The following is a 22398-nucleotide window of genomic DNA, read 5'->3' on the forward strand; positions in this document are numbered from 1 at the left end:
ACTAGAAATAAAATAGTAACCTTTTAATCATTGCCACCATATAAAACAGAGCTTCACTTCCTTTTACTCTTATGCGAATATCTACAAAAATCGAAATTCAGGCGGTACCGAGCTTGCAGCGTTCCCTAGTGTAGAAAACACCAACCATAGGAAAAACTTTTCCAATCCATTTTTTAAATTGGGCTGCAAGAGATTTCACTTGTAAATATTGCTATTATTGCTTTAAAAAAGTTTTAGAAGTGAATGTACAATGTTTGCAAGAACTACTGTTCAAAAGAACCTCAAAACACAATGATCACGTTCTGAGCCAAATGGCTTCAAAATTCACCAGAATCAGTAACCCGGAAGTATAGGCGGTAAAGATACTGCAGCGCTTCCTAGTGTAGAAAACACCATCCATAAAGACGTGAATTAATTTGAGCAAAATTGTGAACTTGAAAAATATTAATTATAAGAAGAGAAACTAATTAAAAAAATTATTTTTATATAATATACTGAAATGATTTACAATTTTAGAAAACTTTTTCGATAACTAATATCATTACAAATTTATCGATAAAAATGTAAATGTCAAGTTGTAGAAGATAATTCGTAATTGCACTTGTTATAAACTCGTTGAACCGATTGATTCGAAACAGTTGGAGTTTAATATCACTGTTACCATTACGAATTATTATTGCGAACGATAAAGCTTGAACATCGTGCTCTGATGAAAATTCGATATATCTAGCATACTGGATTTATTTATGTTTACTTATTATTATGGTGGTTTTGATATGAATCAGAATTTAATAAAATATTTTAGAATAAGCTTTGAAATTATTTGTATCGGTTCATTATAGTAAGTATTTTGTTTTTGGATTAAAATATAGTTATATTTGAGAAGGTTGTGAATCATCAATAACTTAATTTTAAATAAATTTTCCACTTGGTTTTGACTAAACTGTTTCAAATAATTTATATTAATATATTAAGGCCTTTCAACGAAGTGATCTAACAATATAATTAAGACCTTAAATCACTAATTTTGGAAATTTTTATTTTATGATTTCTTGGAAATGTTTTGGTACAACATGGTATTACAATTAAACTTTCAAATGGTTATTAAAAAGCAAGATTCTGAGTCTGTATTTAAAGTTAAAAATAAACAAATGCTTAATTATTACATACATTTTTGATTTCTTATTAATTTTTGCAAACATATTTGACTCATCGTTTGTTATGCAACTCTTAGGGTTTACTGACACTTTGTTTGTAGTAATTGTGTAGATAAGATGGTAATGGAGATTATTTCAATATCTATCATAGTTTTACTTTTTATGATAAGTACATAGAGCTCTGAGAAATTTCTGCTTTATTAGAAGTTCTTACTAAGCAGTGATCATGTATGGCATGTTTTTGCAAGTTTTCTAAAATCAAGATCTAAGATTTCTGAAATCAATAGCGTGGTTGTGGGACATATGTCAAAATTATATGTAGACAAAATTATAAAATATGTCAAAATTATTGTAAATGTATATAAATGTTTCCTTAACTTCAAAGACTCATTATAATAATAATTTGAAGTTGATAGTCCTATTATACTTGATAGGTAGATATAATGTTTAAGATTTCTTCCTTCTCTTCGCAGTGCCCCTTAAGAAACTAAAGAAAAAAAATCATAGAATTGAACTGAAGTGTATAACCTGTAGCCACCTGTAGACAAACCTCTACACACATATATATATTAGAGATGTAACGAATATTCTGCCATTATTCGGTATTTGGCCCTTTTGCTGAAAATTTGGTTGGCCAAATATTCGCCTGAGTGTTTGGCCGAAATTCGTCAAAGTATTATTTGGAAAATTATTTTTGAACAAAGTTTTTTTTGGGGGGGAAAGTTTAATAGATTTAATAAAGAATAATCTGAAATTGTATTTTTTACTATAAATTATTTAAAATAGTTTTTACGCATATTAAGTTTTAAAACTTTTTAACTTAAGTTCTGAAAGACGTATGGAAAAGTGAAATTTTGAAGAATTGAAGCTAAATTACTTTATACTGAACCATAACTTTTATAATGCTGATTTTTTTTCTTTTTGTTTTAATTATAATGAAGCAAGTCAATTTAATCTTTTTTCTGCTCTTTATGTTTTAAAAATTGAGAATTTTTGTTTGTTTCATTTTTGCTTGTTTTCCTGTTGTTACTAAAGTGAAGCCTGTTAACGGAGTGTTTTATCTTGTATGGTAATACAGATAACTAGTAACATAAAAACTGTGATTCTCAACATTTAAGTTATATTTCAGATCTAAGAAGAAAAAATTTATGCTTACTTTTGTTTTTTTTTTCTATCTTTCTTCTTTTCTGTCTTTTTCTATCTGCGTTTTTATTATAACAGCATTTTTGGAAGAGCGTTTCTTATGAATATTATTCTTTTATGATGATTTTTTTCTAAAAATACAGTAATGTACGTTGAAAAAATATTTTTAGCATCAAATTTTTCGTTTGAAAATTAATATGTATTTTTGTTTTGGTTTCTATCTAGCTTTTTCTTTTTCAAAAAAATTATTTTTTATAGGCGTTTTTATTCTGACGCAGCAATTAAGAAGGTTTCTATTAGACTTTAATCTTCACTTTTTCTTGAAAAAACTAAAATGTTTAGTTTTTGAATTTTCTTTCAAAAATTAAGATTAATTTTTTTCTGCTTTGCTTTTGTATATAATCTTTTTTTTTTGGTGATTTTTATGATAGCGCTGGACATTATCTCTTTTAATGTTTTATGGATAATTTTGTTTCTGAAAAATATTATTTTTAGCATAAATTTTTTTTTCAAAAACTATAATTTTCTTCCATTATATGATACATTTTTCCATTATATGATATATGAGGATATATTTTACTTCCATTTCTTTCTTTTTTTTTTCCTTTCAACTTTACAACTTAAGTTTTTTTTAATAGCTGTTAATCAGTAATTTTTTAATCTTAAATATTTTTAATTATCTTTATTATCTAAAAAATTTTTAAATTTTTTTTTCCTCTTCACCGCATACCAATAATACAGCTAAGTTTTGATTATTTTTCAATAATGACTAAATTTCCTTCTATATATTCTATGTAAAAATATTTTTTAATGATTTTTTTAAAAAAATGTTACTATTCGGCCGATTTTTTTCCATCTGAATATTCAGTATTCAGCGAAGTTACTATTTGTTACACCCCTAATATATATAATTTTTGCAAGCTTAAAATCCCTTTAGCACCATGGCGATTACTGTTGGTGGGAAAGGATGTCAGGTGGCACAGAACTATCTCCTAGATTTCTTCTTTAAAGAAATCATTGATAGGACTTTAACAAATGTATATTTTATGTGGATACATCAGAGTGAGAGATCTGCTGCTGTGTTGTAAAATATTTTTCCAATTATTAATGTGCTTTTTCATGGTTTAAACAAATTAGAAAACTCCTTAAAAAGTTCTCGAATGTTTTGTTTCCTTTTTTCAATGCCGTGAAATATATTAAAAGATGAATTGACTAATAGTAAATGATCATTAAAAACATCTTGTTTTTAGAGCTAATTAAGTCAGTTCTTCCATAAGCATTCTCACAATTTTCAACATGAATAGATTTGGCGCTTTAGCAGTTAATTATTTCGGCTCTCTATGATGCAAGAAACTTTTAGCATATGTTGAGGTTTAGTCTCATTGTAAGTTTCTTGGTTCCAAAGTCAATACAAATGTAAGATTTTTTTTAATTACATTTTTTCAAAGAGTTACTTGATATTTTTCTTAGCACAATATTTAGAACTATTGATTATTATATTGTAATTAGACTTAGTAAGATTTTACATTTTAGTGTAAATTTACCTTGAACATGATATTCAGTAAAAGGCTTAACCCATTGCTTTAAGTAACAGGCTTTACTTGTTTGTTAATCTTCACAATGAGCAAACTGTGTTTATTTTTATTTTGAAACTGATTGAGATAATGTTGGTAAACAGTTAATATTGCTACACCATTGAATGCAAAAATCAAGCATTGTCTTTTGATCATCTTGTTTTTCATTTTCAAATTTAGAACTTAATTTTAGTATTGTTTCACTTTATTTTGTATGCCTTGGTGGCCCTTACAGTCAGTGATAAATTATATTTTTTTGTCTGTTGTCATCTAGGATTGCAACATACATGTGTGTGTAAAAGTCCTATTAAACAATTTTGTTTAAGTAAAAAATCAAAAAAATTCCTGTATCAAACAAATAAAAGTCTTTTTTATTCTTTTTTAGATATCTTTCTTCTGCTTTTTATCTAACGTAAGTGTGATTCACAATGTCTTGTTCTGCCTCGAATTCAGTTCCGGCAGCAAATCAAAGTTTAGTATCTCCAGCAAGTGATGAACGTATCACATTAGTCGTCGACAACACCCGCTTTGTCGTTGATCCTGCTCTATTTGCTGCCTATTCAGATACCATGTTAGGAAGAATGTTTGGTTCATCCTTAGAACATAATTTCACTCGACCAAATGAGAGAGGAGAGTATGAAGTTGCTGATGGTATATCAGCTACAGTTTTCAGAGCGATACTTGAATATTTTAAAACTGGTGTAATACGTTGTCCTCCAACTGTATCTGTACCTGAACTGAGGGATGCTTGTGACTATTTTTTAATTCCTTTCGACTCTAAGACTATCAGATGTCACAATTTGCGTGGATTCCTCCATGAACTATCCAATGAAGGTGCCAGAAGGCAGTTTGAGAATTTTCTTGAAGAGCTAGTTTTGCCTGTAATGGTTTCTTCTGCTCAAAGAGGCGATAGAGAATGTCAGATAGTTGTTCTGTTAGATGATGATGTGGTTGATTGGGATGAAGATTATCCACCCCAAACTGGTGAGGAACATTCACAAATTGTTTATAGCACTGAAATGTATAGGTTTTTCAAGTACATAGAAAATCGGGATGTTGCTAAGAAAGTTTTGAAAGAGAGAGGCCTAAAAAAGATTCGATTGGGCATTGAAGGTTATCCTACACATAAAGAGAAGGTCAAGTGTCGCCCCGGTGGAAGAGCTGAAGTAATTTATAACTATGTCCAGAGGCCCTTTCTCAGAATGTCGTGGGAAAAAGAGGAGGCTAAGAGCCGACATGTTGATTTTCAATGTGTTCGCAGCAAATCAATTACGAATTTAGATGCTGATGGTATTGAAGCTTCAGCACCAGCAAATAATGTTGTTGTTGTTGAAGGTGCTGCAGGTGAAGTTAATTACGATGAAATATTTATTTTACCTCCACATCCTTCACCACGTGAGCCTTATCCTGAAGTCCACCTGCCTCCTGATGACGCTGTTTAAAATCACGAATACCACTTTCTGTCAAACCGAGTGAAAAATATTAATGGCTGAAGAAGATTCCCTTTTATTTTTATTGATGTTTTTTATTTATTTTTAAAGACAAAGGTTGTTGTGATTTATAACCTGAGGAAAAGTGACAACTACATTTGACTTTCTGTACTTATGCTATTTTTTGCTGACTTTGCCCATAAGCAATGAAATTTTCCAATTGTTAAATTGAGAATTTATGCTTTCCAAATTAATCAGTACTGATTCTGAGAACATCTGTTCTGAAGTTTTTATGTCCTTCATTGTGTTAGTAACATTTTCAGTTTTAATATTTCATGTCTTATATGTGAATTATCTTATTGTCAACATTTCTGTATATTTAATTGACATTGCTGTTCAAATCTGTTTTTGATAAATTTGTTGTTGTAAAAATTGTATCTTTCACTTATGTTTATAAAATTGGCATTGTTAAAATTGTAATTTTTCCATAATTTTTTTTGAATTGAATTATTAGCTTATAATTTTAAAAGTTTAATATGTATATTTCTTTACATTTTTCTAAAATTGTATTCAAAAGACGAAAAGAAATAAAAGGCATCAAAGGTTTCGCTAAATTATTTTTGCACATGTAAACTAAGTATAGCTTTGTAAGTTACTGTGATTAGGTGTCATGTGATCATGATATTTTTATTATTATTTTTTAAATAACATTAAGTTTATCTTAAACATTTTCAAACATTTTGAATAATGTTGAACCAAAGTTCGGAAATGATCTAAATACCAATGTTTGTGTAGGTAACGACTTTGAAATACAGTTGCCAACACATGGTCTTTATAACTGATAAGTACTATATTATGTATAATATATATTGATATTATCTATGGATGTTATAGTATTTTGCTTATTTAATTTGCACACTTTTTATATTAACCTGTTCATCTTATCTATTTATTATTTGTTTTTAAAATTTTTTATCTCTCTGTTAATGTGTTTGTATCATTGTTCTTTAATGGTATACGCACTCTGTGATGATCTAAAAAGAAAAATTCCAAAGCTTTTTGGATTCAACAATATTTCTTTTACAAGAAAAATGTGTATTTCTTTTTGTGCATCAATTCTAAATCTATTATTATTATTATTTATTATTTTTTTTGTAAAATATCTTCAAATCAACTGATTTGTATAAACCAATAAGATCATTTCGAATGATAAATGAATGGAAGACTTACTTCAAGAATTCAAATCATTTATTTAGTGCATAACTCTACTTTGTATCATCGAGAATAGTTTTTTGGTATATGATCCCTAGTTTAAACCTTTATAACTAAACTCGTTTAAAAACAAACAAACAAAATATTTGTTATGTCGGTATTTTATTAGTTTCCCCATGTTTAATTAAACTTTTTTTTTAATACTTCCAAAATTTTAACCAATTATACAAAAATATTATAAAATAAAGGTGCAATATTTATGGTCTTATTGCATTTGAATGCTTCTACATGTTGTTCTATATCTGTGATTATATGAAATGCTTTAAAATAATTTTTGCTTGTAACATACTGGCATTTCATTTTCCACATAATATTTGTGGCATTCCAAGACATTCTTATTCTTTTATCTATCCACATTAGCCAATGTCTCACTTGGTCTTATCTAACTGCTGTTAGTAAAAAATATATTGAGTCTTCATGATTTTTTTATGGGCCTAAGTTTGCCAATATCCTACCCAGTTTTGTCTAAAATCACCATTATATTTTTTAGGATTAGTTCATAGAACAATATTTACCAGTCTAGTTACATTGATTTACAATTACATCTAGTTAAATTGATTTAAACTGAATTGAAGTTATTGTTTTGGATGCTATAATCATTCAAATGGTCTGTAACTAAAATGTCAGATGTTGCTATAAAGGTTTTAAATTAAATTTTTAAGGAAGTTATGTTTTAAAACATGCTTATTTTTTCTTTTTAATCCATCTGGTCAACTGTGTATATTTTAGAACTTTTTCTGAAAAATGAGTAGTAATCTGTTCTGATTTCTACATCTGCATTTGTGACCATGATCGTTTCACAGTTAGTCATGGTTGAGAATTTATGAGTTAAAAATGCTTGCTGACAGTTGTCATTTATTCTCCAGTTTCTACATTTTTATTTATTATGTCTTACTTCACTAGTGTGTTTTTATTGTAATGATTATAAAGGAATTGCCAAATTCATATTTGTTAACCCTTTGGTGTAAGTGGCACACCAGTGTCTTTTTTACATTATTTTTTTTCTGGTGCGGTAAAAAGATATTTTGGTATTTTTTTTGCTGGTGCAGTAAAAAGATATTTGAACCATATTCATATTTGTTAACCCTTTGGTGTAAGTGGCACACCAGCGTTTCTTTTACATATTTTTTTTCTGGTGCAGTAAAAAGATATTTTGGTATTTTTTAATTAAAAAAACAGTTTAACAGTTACTAAAGGAATCTGTTAGATTCTTTGAATTGTATTTGTTCCAAAATATTAAATCCATAAAAGTCGTTAGAAATTTTTCTACTTCATTCATATTCAAAAATTTAACAGTAATGAATTTTGTAAATTAAAGAAATTTCAATGATGGATAACTGTTTCTCTGAAATCTAAATAACTGTAAATAAATGCAATTGTCTTTATCCAAAGAGGGACACTGGTGTCCGTTGCTGTATTTCATAACCAAAAATTATTAAAAATGCTATTTTCCACCTATTTTGACCAAAATTAATGCAAAATAATGAAAAAAGTACGAAAAAGATGTTTGATCAAAATTCTGCTTCAAAGAGTTAAGCAAATATAACAAAAAAAGAATGAATGAATAAAAAAAATTATTTTGCAGTTGATTTTAAACTAAAAATTTATAACAGTTTTTTCAGCACCATTTTGTCCTTTTCTTAAGTTTTGTTTCTTGTGTGCGAAAAAAAATTGTATGTATTTAGATTACAAATTATGTAATTGCTTTTTCTAATCAAATATAAAGCAACTAGTGGCTTAATTGGACCAATATAATATTCTCTGTAAATTATGTGAAAGAAATCTTTGTTATTGGTTTCTGGAGTTGTATTGATAGTGAATTTATAAAAGAAAAAAAATTAAAAGTTTGATGTATTCATTGAGATCTTTTTATTTTTTTGAATGTTTACATTTATCTTTTCTGTAATAATTATTAACTTGATGATTGTTTAACAATGTAGCTTAGAAATCTAATAGGTAAACCCTAATAAACAAGTTGGACAGACTATAATTTTGGTACTAATAAGCAAGTACTGTTATCAGTGGAGAGGTTAAAAAAATACAGAATAAAGAGAGTTTCAAGAAAAAGCTAATAAAGAAAAAATTTGCTTACGTGGAAAAAACAAGGATACATGGAAATAAAAGATGAGAAATGCTGGGGGTTTAAGAACTGGTGGAGAGTTTGAAATGAAATAAGCATTTTAATGTCATACAGGGTGCGTTCTGAAAGTAATGCGCATTTTCTGGGAAAAATAGATTTATTGATCCTATGAGTACAGATGGTTAAAATTCTGCAAAATAGTTCCCTTGTGCATCAATACACTTGCGGAGACGATTCTGCCACGACATGAAGGCACCCAGAACTCCTCGAGAGGAATGCCTCTCAGGAACCTTGTGTCCCGTAGTGGACTGATCGTTAAAACACGGTTCCCAGCAGATCACCGAAGTCAAGCATCACTGGCTGGGGACAGTGTGCGGGTGGGTGACCACTTGGATCAGTCTGCGTAGGGACCGAGGGTGTGCGGTATTGGTCCTCGTTATACTGTGCTACCGTAAAGTGCTCGACTTCGCGCGCAGGTCGTCGGGCTACCGAAGCGGGGGTGCCATCCCCTCCGCAAAGGATCAAAATTGTGATGGCATGTCTTCGGATCATCCTCCGGGATGTTTCCCAGACCGTCGCCAATAGCCCATTGTGCAGCTCTAGTGCGACGTAAATTAACAACAACAGGAACCTTGTAACGTGAGCTTGGATGTTCTCCACCGACTCCCAGTGCTTTCCCTTCAGCTCTCTTTTCAGTCGGGGGAGCAAAAAAAGTCACACGACGCCAAGTCAGAGCTATAGGGAGGCTGGGACACCAACTCATCAATTCCAACAATTCTTCACTGCTCAAAACTCGAACTTCTGTTTGCTCCTCCGTCAACACCTTCGACACAAGCTTCGCACGGACCTTTCGCATTTGCAAATTCTCCGTCACAATCCCATGTACCACACATTTTGACAATATCAGGGTGTTAGGTCCCGCAGTGGACTGATCGTTAAGAACCGGTTCCCAGCAGATCACCGAAGTCATGCATCACTGACTACGGTCAGTGTGCGGGTGGGTGACCACTTGGATCAGTCTGCGTAGGGACCGAGGATGTGCGGTATTGGTCCTCGTTAAACTGTGCTACCGTAAAGTGCTCGACTTCGCGCGCAGGTCGTCGGGCTTCCGAAGCGGGGGTGCCATCCCCTCTGCAGAGGATCAAAATTGTGATGGCATGTCTTCGGATCATCCTCCGGGATGTTTCCCAGACCGTCGCCAATAGCCCATTGTGCAGCTCTAGTGTGACGTAAATTAACAACAACAACAACAAATCAGGGTGTTAGCGATTACATGAATGCTTAACTGACTGTCTGACTTCAAAACTTCGCGCATACGCTGGACGTTTTCATCGGGTCGGGCTGTTGTTGGGCGTCCAGAACAACGCTCGTCGGTAACCTTCTCCCGACCCTCCTTGGAGGCATTGTGCCACCTTCCACACTGAGATCTCGAAATGCATTCCCCCTTAAAGTCGTCTTGAAGCATGTGATGAGTTTCCGTCGCACACAAAACTTTATCGCGTACCTCTGTTCCAGCGAACACTCCATCCCGCCGTGACTCGATCGAAAAAAAGACTTTACGCGAAGACACGTCCTACAGCTCGGAGAGACCTGAGACCAGGCTTGTTTGGAAGGACAAATCCCCCACCACGTTTTTCGACCAATCTGAGTGTGCTGCGATCAATAGTCGCGTCACAATAAAATCATGCGCATTACTTTCAGAACGCACCCTGTAAAAGACCCGGGTCAAATCCCGGATTAACGTGGATGTTCTTCTCTTCTCTGTACTATCCATCCTTCTTACTGAGGGAGCAACATTAACCGATCTACTGTAGTACCCCAAACGAGTGGTCAATCAATCTGCCCTTTTAATACTGGAATGAAGAAAGTCAATATCCAGGTGGGGGGGGGGATTGAAAGAAAAAAGATATCACAAAAGAATAATTTAAATAAAAAAGATTCTCTAGTGTTTGAATAATTAGGAACACTAGGAAGATAAGTAATTTATTTTCATGAAATTTTTTTTTTTTTTTTTGAGGAGCTANTATTTTTTTTTTTTTTTTTTTTTGGAATATAGAATGATTCTCAGATATACAGGTATATGTCAACATGATTTGGTGTATTGGATGATTTTTCTTGAAGAAAACTAAAAAGCGCTTCTTAGAACTTCAATGATGGACAATCGAACAGTTTCATTTTGTTTGCATCAATTACTTGCCCTTTGAAATTTAAGATTATGTTTAGTTTGGCTAATGTAAAACCTTTAATTTGGTAAATTATTATCATCAAATGACTTAATCACTTGGGTATTTAAACCCTGAATTCAAATGGAAAACGACATTTCTGTGAAGCAGAAAGATTTGACTGATATGTAATCCCTCTTTTTTTTCTGAAATCTTATCTGCTAAATCTTATTTTTTGACCATTTACAATTTTATCATTATTTAATGGACTTAGACAAAAGCTGATTGATTTCAGAAAATTTTCATTTTCCTCACAGACATATTTATTTCCTCATCCATTTATGACTAAATTGCACGAATCTTAAATCAATGTATCATTAATAGTACTTTTGTTATGAACGACAACCATCTGTTTTTGTTGATTGTAACTCTAAAAATATGGAATACTCTCTTATTATACAGTGTTTCCCAATAAAGTAGAACCATCTTCATTCAGTGCCATAACTGGACACAAAGAAAACCAATGTGAATCAAACATGTATAGTTAAGAAGTCTAAATCTAAACACATATTTACAAAAGTTTGACTAGTTGACTATTTTCTGTGCAAATGGCAATATCCCGCAGTGGACTGATAGTTAAGACACGATTCCCAGCAGATCACCGAAGTCAAGCATCACTGGCTGCGGTCAGTGTGTGGGTGGGTGACCACTTGGATCAGTCTGCGTAGGGACCGAGGGTGTGCGGTATTGGTCCTCGTTAGACTGTTCTACCGTGAAGTGCTCGACTTCGCGTGCAGGTCGTCGGGCTACTGAAGAGGGGGTGCCATCCCCTCCTCAGCTGATCAAAATTGTGATGGCGTGTCTTCGGATCCCCCTCAGGGATGTTTCCCAGACCGTCGCCAATAGCCCATTGTGCAGCTCTAGTGCGACGTAAATGAACTACAACAACAACAGCAAATGGTAATAAATACACCTTCACCTTTTATTATTATTATTTAGTTCCATATTTCTTATTATTATTACTATTATTATTTTGGTAATTCGAAAACGGACGTGAACCTGTTAATTCATGCTTTGGATCAATATGAATGAAACCATGATTTTGTTTAACACCTTATTAAGGTGTCGGACAACTTGCACAGTCTTATGGTTCAGAGTACAGATATTACGGTTCAACGTTTAATAAATTTTACTGAGAGTTTACATTCAACTAGATGTTAGTCTAGTTTTTATTATTTGAAGCATAAGCTCCGCTAATTAGTTAGAAAATTTCCGAAATTAATAATATAACTATCTGAAGAATGTATTGCAAAATGGATATAGTTCGGAGTTTTCGTTGGAAAAAAATTTTAAAATCGGTTTCATTTTACTAAAATGTCGATAAAAATGAGCTAATTAAAACGAACATGCGAGTTTTAAATTAATTATATTATAGTTTAGTATATTATTAATAAATTTATTATAATTTTAATTGACTCGTGTATTACCTCAGGAAAGTTAGTATTGACTCAACAAATTTTTAAAAATGAAGCATATTTTACTTGTCTGTTACATGGATGATACGGAAAACTTTAAATAGTCATTATAAGAAAATAATTAGATTCGGAAAGTGATTTTATATTTTTATGACTCTTGAGATCTAATTATAAAAAGATAAAATCAAGGCAAAATTGAAAATACCCCCTGAGATTTAATTATATTCGATTTTCAACTTTAATTAAACCCAAAACATACATAGTTTATAGTTTTCCTTCGCCTAAGCTTGCGTTTAATTATAGTCGAAACATAAGTTAAATAAGTGAAATATTCTACAGAGACTTCGTGTTTTTCTACGTATGACAATTAATACGAAGAATATTTTTTCCTTAAAATCTTTCTATATTTTAAAATATATGTAATACGAAAATAAATCTAAAATTTATTAGTATCTAAATTGTAAAGCATTGGTTTTATTATTTAAAAATGAATAGGTAATAATAGGTTGTAAAATAGCTGATAGTACATGTCATTACAGATGGCATTACTCAAAAGATGGGCTCAATAATTTTAACAACAGCTATATTTGAATTATATGCCATATATATGTTACGCTATATGCTCTAAATTGTCTCTGCTTATGTAATATACCTGGAAAAAAAAGTTATGAAGTTTTTCATTAAATTTTAGTTCATAAGATTATCAATTATCCTAAACAATAAATTTATGAAAAAAAAGGGATCGTGGCAGGTTCTCTATTCACGTTTTCACTATTTCATGTGTAAAAAGTGGCATTTTGTTCAAAAATACTTTTTTTTAAAAAAAGAAACTAAAAATTAGGGAAAAAAAATAAGTATAGATGAATAATACTAACTCATTATTTTGAAATGTATTAATTAGATTCTTAGCAATTTTGTAACTGACAATAACGACTTTTAAATGAAAATAATGTATTTATTTTTAAGACTCATATACTTAAAAATAGATTTTTTTAAAACACTTATTCCAATAATTACTTACACAAATACATTTACGTTTTCACAAAAAAGTTGTTCTATTGAATCGTAATGAATCGTATTGAATCGTATTGAAATTCATTAAAATAAATCGAATGAACTGGGCAGCTCACATTTTCAGAAGGAATGATGACTCAAATTTAAAGAAAATCCTATTACACAAACCCCTAACGAACAGGAAAAGAGGTAGACCCAGGCTGAGATGGCTAGATTTAGTTGAGACTGATTTCCTTACTCTAAAGGAGAAAAACTGGCGAACAAGTGTCAAAAGTAGAGAGAAGTGGATTCGAATTCAAAGGAAGGCACTGGCCCACCCTGGGCTGTCTAGCCAAATATGATGATGATGATTGAATCGTTAACCGAGAAATCAGTTGAACGTTTTTCTTTACGAAAACGTCCCTAATGTAAAGTAATTTTGCAATAAAATTTTCAAAATGATATATACCTTATTTTTTTTGTAAACAAACTTCAAAGTTTTGCAGTAAAATATTTTTTAATCTAAAATCAAATTGAAATATTTTTTACCGAATTAAAAATAAATTATTACGTTAGAGCTTTTTTTTACATAAGAAGTAGACCATAGTCTGAGTAATATTAATTTCTCTCCTTGTTGTAAGTTCTGAAATAAGTTATTTGCATATTCGGGATTAAAAACTTCTGAATGAATTGATATTTACTTACTTTTTGTTTATTTATTTTGAATGAACAGACCAAAGTCTTGAAAAACAAAATATAAGTTTTATAAAAATGTATCGATTTTTGCCTTTTTTCGAAGTTTTCTTTGGATGTTTCTTTAAAATTGCAATTTTGAGTTCAGAATATTTTAGATAATGTATCTACACTGTTAGAGAGGAGGGGATAGTGTAGATAATATCTATAAGTTTGAAAAAGAAGTGATTACTAATCATTAATTTGAATATACCTAGCATTATCTTTATTAAAATGTAAATATTTTTCTTCATACTGATTGATACATAGGCTAATTTGGATGCATGCTTTTTTAGTAATCCTTTTTTCTTTCTTCTTTTTTAATGTTGTTAATGGCCCCACTGTCATGGAGTTAGTGTGGAAAAACTGTTTCTTAAATCTTTAATATCTCTATGCTAAAAATGGTAACAGCGGCTACTGTTTTGTGCTGACAACTTTAATTTACACTGTATTTTGCTATGCAGAAACTATAAGACCTAGGAACTTGAAGTTGTGAAAAGGTCTAGAAAATGTACAGGGAGTATAATGGAATAAAGAAATTAACATTAAATAATTAGTTCGAGCTGATTTGGCTAATTTGGATGTAAATTTTTTTAGCAATCCCTTTTTCTTTCTTTCTTCTTTTTTTTAAAAGTTGTTAATGGCCTCACTGTCATGGAGTTAGTGTTGGAAAACTATTTCTTTAATATCTCTATGCTAAAAGTGGTAACAGCGGCTACTGTTTTGTGCTGACAACTTTAATTTACACTGTATTTTGCTATGCAGAAACTATAAGACCTAGGAACTTGAAGTTGTGAAAAGGTGTAGAAAATGTACAGGGAGTATAATGAAATTAAGAAATTAACATGAAATAACTAGTTCGAAAATGAGTAACTGTCAAACTGGCTGTAAAAAGTGTCATGCGGGTCGCTCTGCAATTCGCAGAGCATGCTTTCATATTTCCCCCCTCACCTTCTCCTTTAAGAAAGGTTCGTCACATTCATATATCGTTTTTGTTTTTTCCTCGCTTAGGTAATAGCTAACGAATTTTAAGCATGCGTATTTTTTTTTTTCAGTTCATTTAGTTGTAGCTCATTGGGGATTTAAATATCTATGTAGTAAAGTATTCCGTGTAAGGTAATACTTTGTATTTGTCGTCATATAAAATTATGAAATCTTCTTGAGATATGATCCTTGTTATAGTAAAATAAATCTGTTTTGTTTCTTTTTTCTCGATCATTCGATAATGTTGGCTGTTTCATTGTTATTCTTCAAAGTGAAGAAAAGGATCTTATATAATTTTTATTTGACTTTTCTGCATTAAACAGAAAAGGGTTTTTAGGTAAGAGATTATGTAAATTTAAAAATTGGGTAGTAATTCAGCAAAATCTGTATGCCTATTTTTTATTTGACCATTATGCTACTATAAGAATAAGATCAAATATGACATACTACTATAATATTACTACTATAAGAACGAGACTACTATAAGAATGAGATTATTATAAAATTGACTACTATAAGAATGAGACCAAAATCTAAACATAGATGCAGAAGGTGGTGTTTATTTAATCTAATTTTAATCTCATGCACTTATGTACAACTGAATTATACTACTGTTGGGGATATCATTTTTTTCTGAAAATAACTTGCAGAATTCAATCCAGTTGCATTTTCACGTGGATTTCTTGACGCAGCGTTCCTGAAAAATAAAAAAGAAATAATTGTTCTCAATGCCAAGTATAAAAATTTACAGTGCCCAAAATAAATCTCCTTAAATAATTTTTGGTCCAATTATCGGATTTTCTCAAACTAAGAGTCAATCTTAATGGATCAAAAGGGTTACCTCAAATGAGCTGATTAATTAATGTTAACAATCAATTCATCAGAAACAGATGCAAAAACTTACTTTCTCTGAATGAACATATATTTTTTTCGACTGATTTTTGACTAACAAAATGTAAAGGAGAGATGTAATCTAGAATGTTTAGTCCCAATAGTTGAAATCTTCGGCTCCTAAGGCTAATTTTTTCTTAATATTAAGTCATATATCGGAAAGTTATAAAAAAAAATCGAAAATCTTTTACACTCTATTACAAAGTTCGTTTATCTGAAGATAATTTCAGACAAACCATAATTTTAATTATTTTTTATTATTTTACTTAAAAATAATCAAGAGCTATTAGATTGTAAAGCATACCAATTTTTATACCATACCAATTTTTATACCATACCAATTTTTATACCTTATATTCGAACCTAGTTTTGGCGAAATACACAACAAGTGAAATTGACTGTTCCTTAAATCAACCGTTCTCGTTACTAAACCATTCTGCTTTGTAATTGAAAAAAACAACGAAGGTTTATAACAATAAATTTCGAAAAAAGCGGCTTGACATATGTTTTCTTTCTATTGTTAATGCTATATGAAGGCTAAAATGGAATTTCATGAAACTGATAAAACAAAATTTATTTTTGAATTTTTTTTGCTGTAAGTTGCTTATTATGTATAAATGCCAAATATATAAAAATTAAAATTTTTAATTTCTTGTTAATTTCATTGATTTTTCTATTGCAAGGCAGTATTGGGACTATTACTTTCTAGATAGCGGCTATCACCCATATTTTGGTTTTCAAGAATCCTAATCCATTTAAAAAGAAGGTGTGTTCTTTTCAGAGAAAATACATTTTTATGTCTGCTTCTGTAAATTAATTAATAGTTAGCACAAATTAATTAGCTTATTTGAGGCCCCCTTTTGAACTATCATGATCGGTACTTTGTGAAAAATATGATCATTAGAAGAAAAGTTATTCAGGATGATATTTTTTTAATTTTGCTCACTGTATGCTCAGTTAAAAATAAAGAATTCTTCATTTTTCAAGTGTGTGGAACTTCTCTTTCGCAGAATTTTAAATGAAATTTCCTCTCACTGGATTTAGCCAAAGTTCATAAGTGTCATCAAAAGTTGCAACATGTGAAAGTTTAGTTCCCATTAGTATTATCAAAAGTTACAACATTGTGAAAGTTCAGTTTCCATTTGAGTCATCAATAGTTATGACACTGTGAAAGTTCATTTTTAATTAGCGTTTTAAATAAGTCAATGCAAGAGGCATGGTAAAAAGTTAACTTCTTCTTCAAACAACATAAATTTTAAAAATTATCTTTTAATTAAAAGCAGAATAATATGAAAATGTTATGCTTAATTTTTCAAACAACATAAATTCTAAAATTTATCATTCTGTTTAAAAAATAATTTAATATATTTAAATTTTAGTTAATTTTAAGAACGTGGCTTAAATTTAAAACAAAAATTAGGTTTGTTTTTATATTTTAGAAAAAATATCTTTAAGTTTGTATTTCCTTGTGTTATTCAAAATATTTTATCGATATTTGTTATGTCATTATAGGCATTTCATATTTTCTAGCTTTTTGAGATAAATGTTATAAGCATTCTTATTTTGTAACTGCCATACCTTACTGTCTATGTTTAGATGATTTATCCTCTTCCGGTAAAAACGGAATCATTGACTTCAAGGTAACCTGTGTTCTTTCCTACCTTTATTTTGTTGCCTTCATCTGTTGACTTATTACAATGTAATCAAGCACGCTTGAAATTATGATTGCATGTAATCCTTGATTCTATGATTACATCTAATTGGCATTTAAAATAACAAAAAGAGAAAATATTATTAAAATCTAATAAAAATTATGCTCTACACTATTTGACCTCCACCTAGAAATTCGTCGCCAAAGAGAAAACCCTATCAACAGAAAAAGTTTTCAGATCCTGAACCATAGACTAGCTATCTCTGCCATAATTTCTCTTCTAAGATTCTGACCCGTTATGTGTCTACCACTGAGGATATTTTATGTCAGCGCCATGGTCTACCACTGAGGTTATATCACGTCTTCACCGTGATCTACCACTGAGATATTTCATGTCATCACTGAAAGCGGAATTCGTATCGACCAACACACGCTAGGATTCGGACCTGAGTCACCCAATAGAGTATCACTCTATACAATTTCATACAATTCAGTAAAATGTTTAAAGAAATTAGGATAGTGACTTGGAAGTGAGAGCATATTTACAATTTCTTGTGAGCAATTTGATATGTTTTGATATTTTCGTAGTGTGCACAGTGCGCTAGGGGTGCAGAAAATTCCCTGAGTCTAATACTTCCACAGATCGCAGGTTTTTTTTTTTTTTTTTTTTTTTTTTGTATGAAATATTCCCCAAAATTATAGCGCTTTTTTCAATAGTTACAATAATTTTTTTAATGTACTTTAGAAGGTAGAATTTGTATAGATAATGTTAAAAATTTTTGATAACAATTAATTACTTAGCAATGAAAAATATATTATTTTACAGAATTCTATACTAAATTGGCATGTATGTTTAATATAATGGAAATTCAAACGTAATGAAGTAATAATTATTTATGAAACTAAATTTCAGATCTCTCTCATAAACTGAAGGAATTCAAACTAATAAGCAATCATGCTGACATAAAAAGTTATGCTTGTTTTATTAAACATGACAGAAAATATTTTTTTGAGAAAGTAAGTTGATATGGCTCAGAAATTTAAAAATGTATTGAACTTAACTATAAAAATGTATGTTTCAATACACAGACGGAAGAAAATCCCATTGCTAAGAGAGAGTTGTGCTAGTTAAACTAAATTTGATAGGCTTGTTTATACAACTAAAAGATGATATCTATTCAGATTTCGCCACTCTGAACATGCATATCGGGGTTGCTTTAAATATGTGTTTTATAGTTCGTAAGAATTATTTTTTGTTAAATTTTGACATAGTGAGTAGCAGATTGTTAAAAATGCCTTTAAGAAGACGAAGAAGCCATTATCAACAATTTATTGACTTTGAACATGGTCGTGTAGTAGGGCTGCGAGAAGGTGGATTTTCCTTCCTCGATATTTCAGAAAGGCAGGGAAGAAATGTATCCATTTTTGCATGATTATTTCATGACCGTCGTTAAACAGCCAACCCAATTTTTGGATTTACGACTACTAATGCTCAACGCCATAACCTTGTAATTTTGAATCCAACACAGAAGACAAATGAACTCCTATATTAAATATTGGTAGAGATTTGCCTTCGTGGAGGACATTTTGATGGAACTAACCCACATTTGCGTTACATTGAGAGAAAAAACGCGAAAACCTCTCTCGGTTAGTCTGACGGCAAGAGTACTCTAGCCCATTTTGCGGCTTCCACTAAAGATATTTTACGTCAGCACTGTGGTTGGTGCAAGCCGGATGTGGAATTCGTATTGAGCGACCCTCGCTGGGATTCGAACCCAGTTCGCCTCATTTCAAGGCGAATCCTCTATCACTTGAGTCATCACGGCTCACTCTGCATGACTGTTGGCAGCAGTGGTCAAGAGAAACTACTGCTTCTAGGAGACCGAGTTCTGGGTATCCACTAGGCATTACTCAGATGGAAGACTAGACGTTTACGGTGAATGGCTGTGGTGCAAACTGCGTCTGTTTTAGAAATTCGAACTGCTGTTGGCACTGCTGTGCCACAACGAACTTTTACAAATCGGGTACTTCAAGTACAGCCCCGAGCGAGACCCCCTGTAGCTTGCATTCCACTTACTCCAAACCACTGTCGTTTACGACGTGAGTGGTGTCGAGTTGGAGCCTACTAGAGGACAGAATGGATATCTATTGTGTTTTCAGATGAAAATTGGTGCTACTTTGGTACCAGTTATAGTCATATATCGGTTAGAAGGAGGCCAGGTGAGTGCCTGAACCTACAACTGGAGTTATGGTCTGGTGTGAAATTTCCTATGACAACAGGAGTACTCTCGTGGATATTCCGAGTTACCATTCATGAGCAGCATTCAAGTGCTTATTTTCTAATAGGTTAACGTAAAAAATATCACAACTCTGTTGGGGTTTGCATTGGAATCTGCCTAAATCGTGGGCACCAAAAAGTGATTACTAAAATCAGCTTTTATTTCCATGTCATAATATTATCTTAAAAATATCGCAATTTTATTAACTTAATTAGATTTCATGTCAGTCCTGCTTTTCATCGCTTTTTTGTAGAAAAAAATTTGAAAAGTGACATTTTTTTCTCCTTTTTTTACAATAATAAGTTTTGTAGTAACTTTCCTTTCATATGATAAAAAATTTCCCCAGGCAACCAGAATTTGCCCCAATCGTCATTAACGTGAGCAGACATATTCTGCAACCATGCAGCGTGCGAAGCTAAAAATTAAGCATCCTGAGTAACTTTTGATCTAATCATCGGAACGTACTTTGCTTCTAGCTTAATGGTTTGAGGGCCAACTCTTAAATATGCTAATTATTTCGCTCAGTCCATAGTTTGATTTAGGAAATCAAACACAGAAACGTACTTTCTCTGATAAAACGTATCTTTTTTTTCCCTCAAAGGATTCGGATTTATTACTCCCAAATTATGAGGGTGCGGAGATCCGTAGCCGTAATCTGAAAAATATGGTTTCAATACTTTGATCAAGAGAGCAGTTCCCTATAGTTTGAATCCCTTATTGTTAATTTCACTTTTTTGAGAATTTCGTCATGTCTCGAACTCTTTCTTGGGATGGTATGTAACCCCTCCGAGCATATTCAATTAACAGAATTAAAGTTTCAGTCGTGCGTTGGCAACAGGTATACTTTATTTTACAGATGACGCGAGTGACGTCTTTCTGTGTGCATATAATTACTGGATTTGTATGAAAGGTACGTATTGCTGAAAATAGTTATCTCGTTATTAATTTACGTTACTATGTCAGTCTCCGGGTGATGCGTGATGTAATCTTTATATGCTTATGATATATTAATTACAAGTAATTATTTCAGTTGTTTGCTGTATAGAGGTGGTGCTGTATTTAATAAAAGCATTTAAATCTACAAGTTTTATCATATGAGTTACTACATTCACTCACTATCCACTGTGAGTGCTCTGACAACGCATTTTTAAGTAAATCGAAATATTTTGCTCAATATTAAAATTCTTTTTTCCAAAGATAATTCTATGAAATTAATAATTTTAATAACTATTTATTTTATATAATTTTATCTAGAAATAATCGAAACTTTTCGTTGAATTATAAGGCGTACAAATTTTTCATCTTTTTCAATAATATTTAATTTTAAATGACAAGACATAAAAACTTGAACTAAATTGGTTGAAAAGATCTCGAGAAATGGAATTTTAAGAGCATGGCTATTTTTGGCTATATTTTTTAAAATTAGGCTATGGAAAATCATTAAGAGCAATTCCAAATACGTGAAAATAATTCGATTTTTATAACAAAAGTTGTTTAAAGTGTTCACGTTTTCATTTTGCGCACTGTACGTCAATTTAGAAGGAATAAATTAGATTATTGTTAAATTCAGATTTAATAATTCTTATTATATTTTTTCTAAATCAAATACAATGGCATTTTTCAAATACAATGGCAATGACTCATAAAATATTAGTTTTTATATTGATTATTTCTATAGTTGAGTCATAAAAATACTCATTGAAATTGAGCCCATTGAAGGCCACTAGCAGTCGGTAAATAATACGTTCGTGAATTCTGTTCCATCAGAGTAAACAACCATTATTAATATCGCTAAATAGCTCTAACTCAATTTTAAATATCACCAATACTATAGATTACTGTACTTAACAGTCAAAATGTAATGTCTGCTGAATATAATTGAAACACAATGGATTATAAAAACAAAAAAAGAAAAGAGCTGGCTCAATAATAGCAGCCTTACCCTAAATGAAGCAAAAATGTTGGACGCGTTCTGTTTCCAAATGATTTATCAATGTTCTGAATCGTCTTTTAGGTTCTACTCCGTTTTCATTAGGGAAATTTTGTTTCTTACTTGCTGCTAAAAAATAAGCGTTCTTCTCTACCTATGATTCTGATTGAACTAAATGATAACCTATTATATAAAAGCCTGAAAAGAAAGTCTCCGTTAGAGGGCGTATTCAAGTGTTGCGACTGCGAATATCATTTTAATAATATCTGAATAAAAAACTTTTTCAAATATTTTTCATAAATTCCTTGAAGCTTCAAATTTATTTCTATATAATGCAATGCGTTGCTAGCGGGGAGGATATTTTTGGCTTTTATTTATTAAGTTTTCAGTTAGATCTATCAGAATCATTGGCAGAGTAGGACGTCATTTTTTAGCTGCAAATAAGAAGTAAAATTTCTTCAAGGAAAAGGCTGAAGACCGTGAAATAATGACCCAGAACATTGGTAAATCCTTCTGAAACAGAACGCGCCTAACATTTGAAGAACAATTTCTTAATAATTTTCACCTTTCTGTTATTAACGAATTTGCCGAACCGATAACTTCCAATTTCGTGATCGCATACCGTAAACCGGGGCGAGTCTACCC

At 31.1% G+C, this 22398-nt stretch overlaps 1 protein-coding gene across 1 annotated transcript; it reads left to right on the plus strand.

Moving 5' to 3' along the window:
- The first annotated feature begins 607 nt into the window (after window positions 1-607).
- LOC107455663 (BTB/POZ domain-containing protein mrityu) lies at window positions 608-8434 on the plus strand. The gene is made up of 2 exons (XM_016073302.3): window positions 608-841; window positions 4260-8434. Exon 2 carries the CDS (start codon window positions 4303-4305, stop codon window positions 5314-5316), a length of 1014 nt encoding a protein of 337 aa, XP_015928788.1. The 5' UTR covers window positions 608-841; window positions 4260-4302; the 3' UTR covers window positions 5317-8434.
- The last annotated feature ends 13964 nt before the right edge of the window (window positions 8435-22398 follow it).

Source organism: Parasteatoda tepidariorum, unplaced genomic scaffold, assembly GCF_043381705.1.
Source record: "Parasteatoda tepidariorum isolate YZ-2023 unplaced genomic scaffold, CAS_Ptep_4.0 HiC_scaffold_1089, whole genome shotgun sequence".
In the NCBI taxonomy this organism is placed as follows: domain Eukaryota; kingdom Metazoa; phylum Arthropoda; class Arachnida; order Araneae; family Theridiidae; genus Parasteatoda; species Parasteatoda tepidariorum.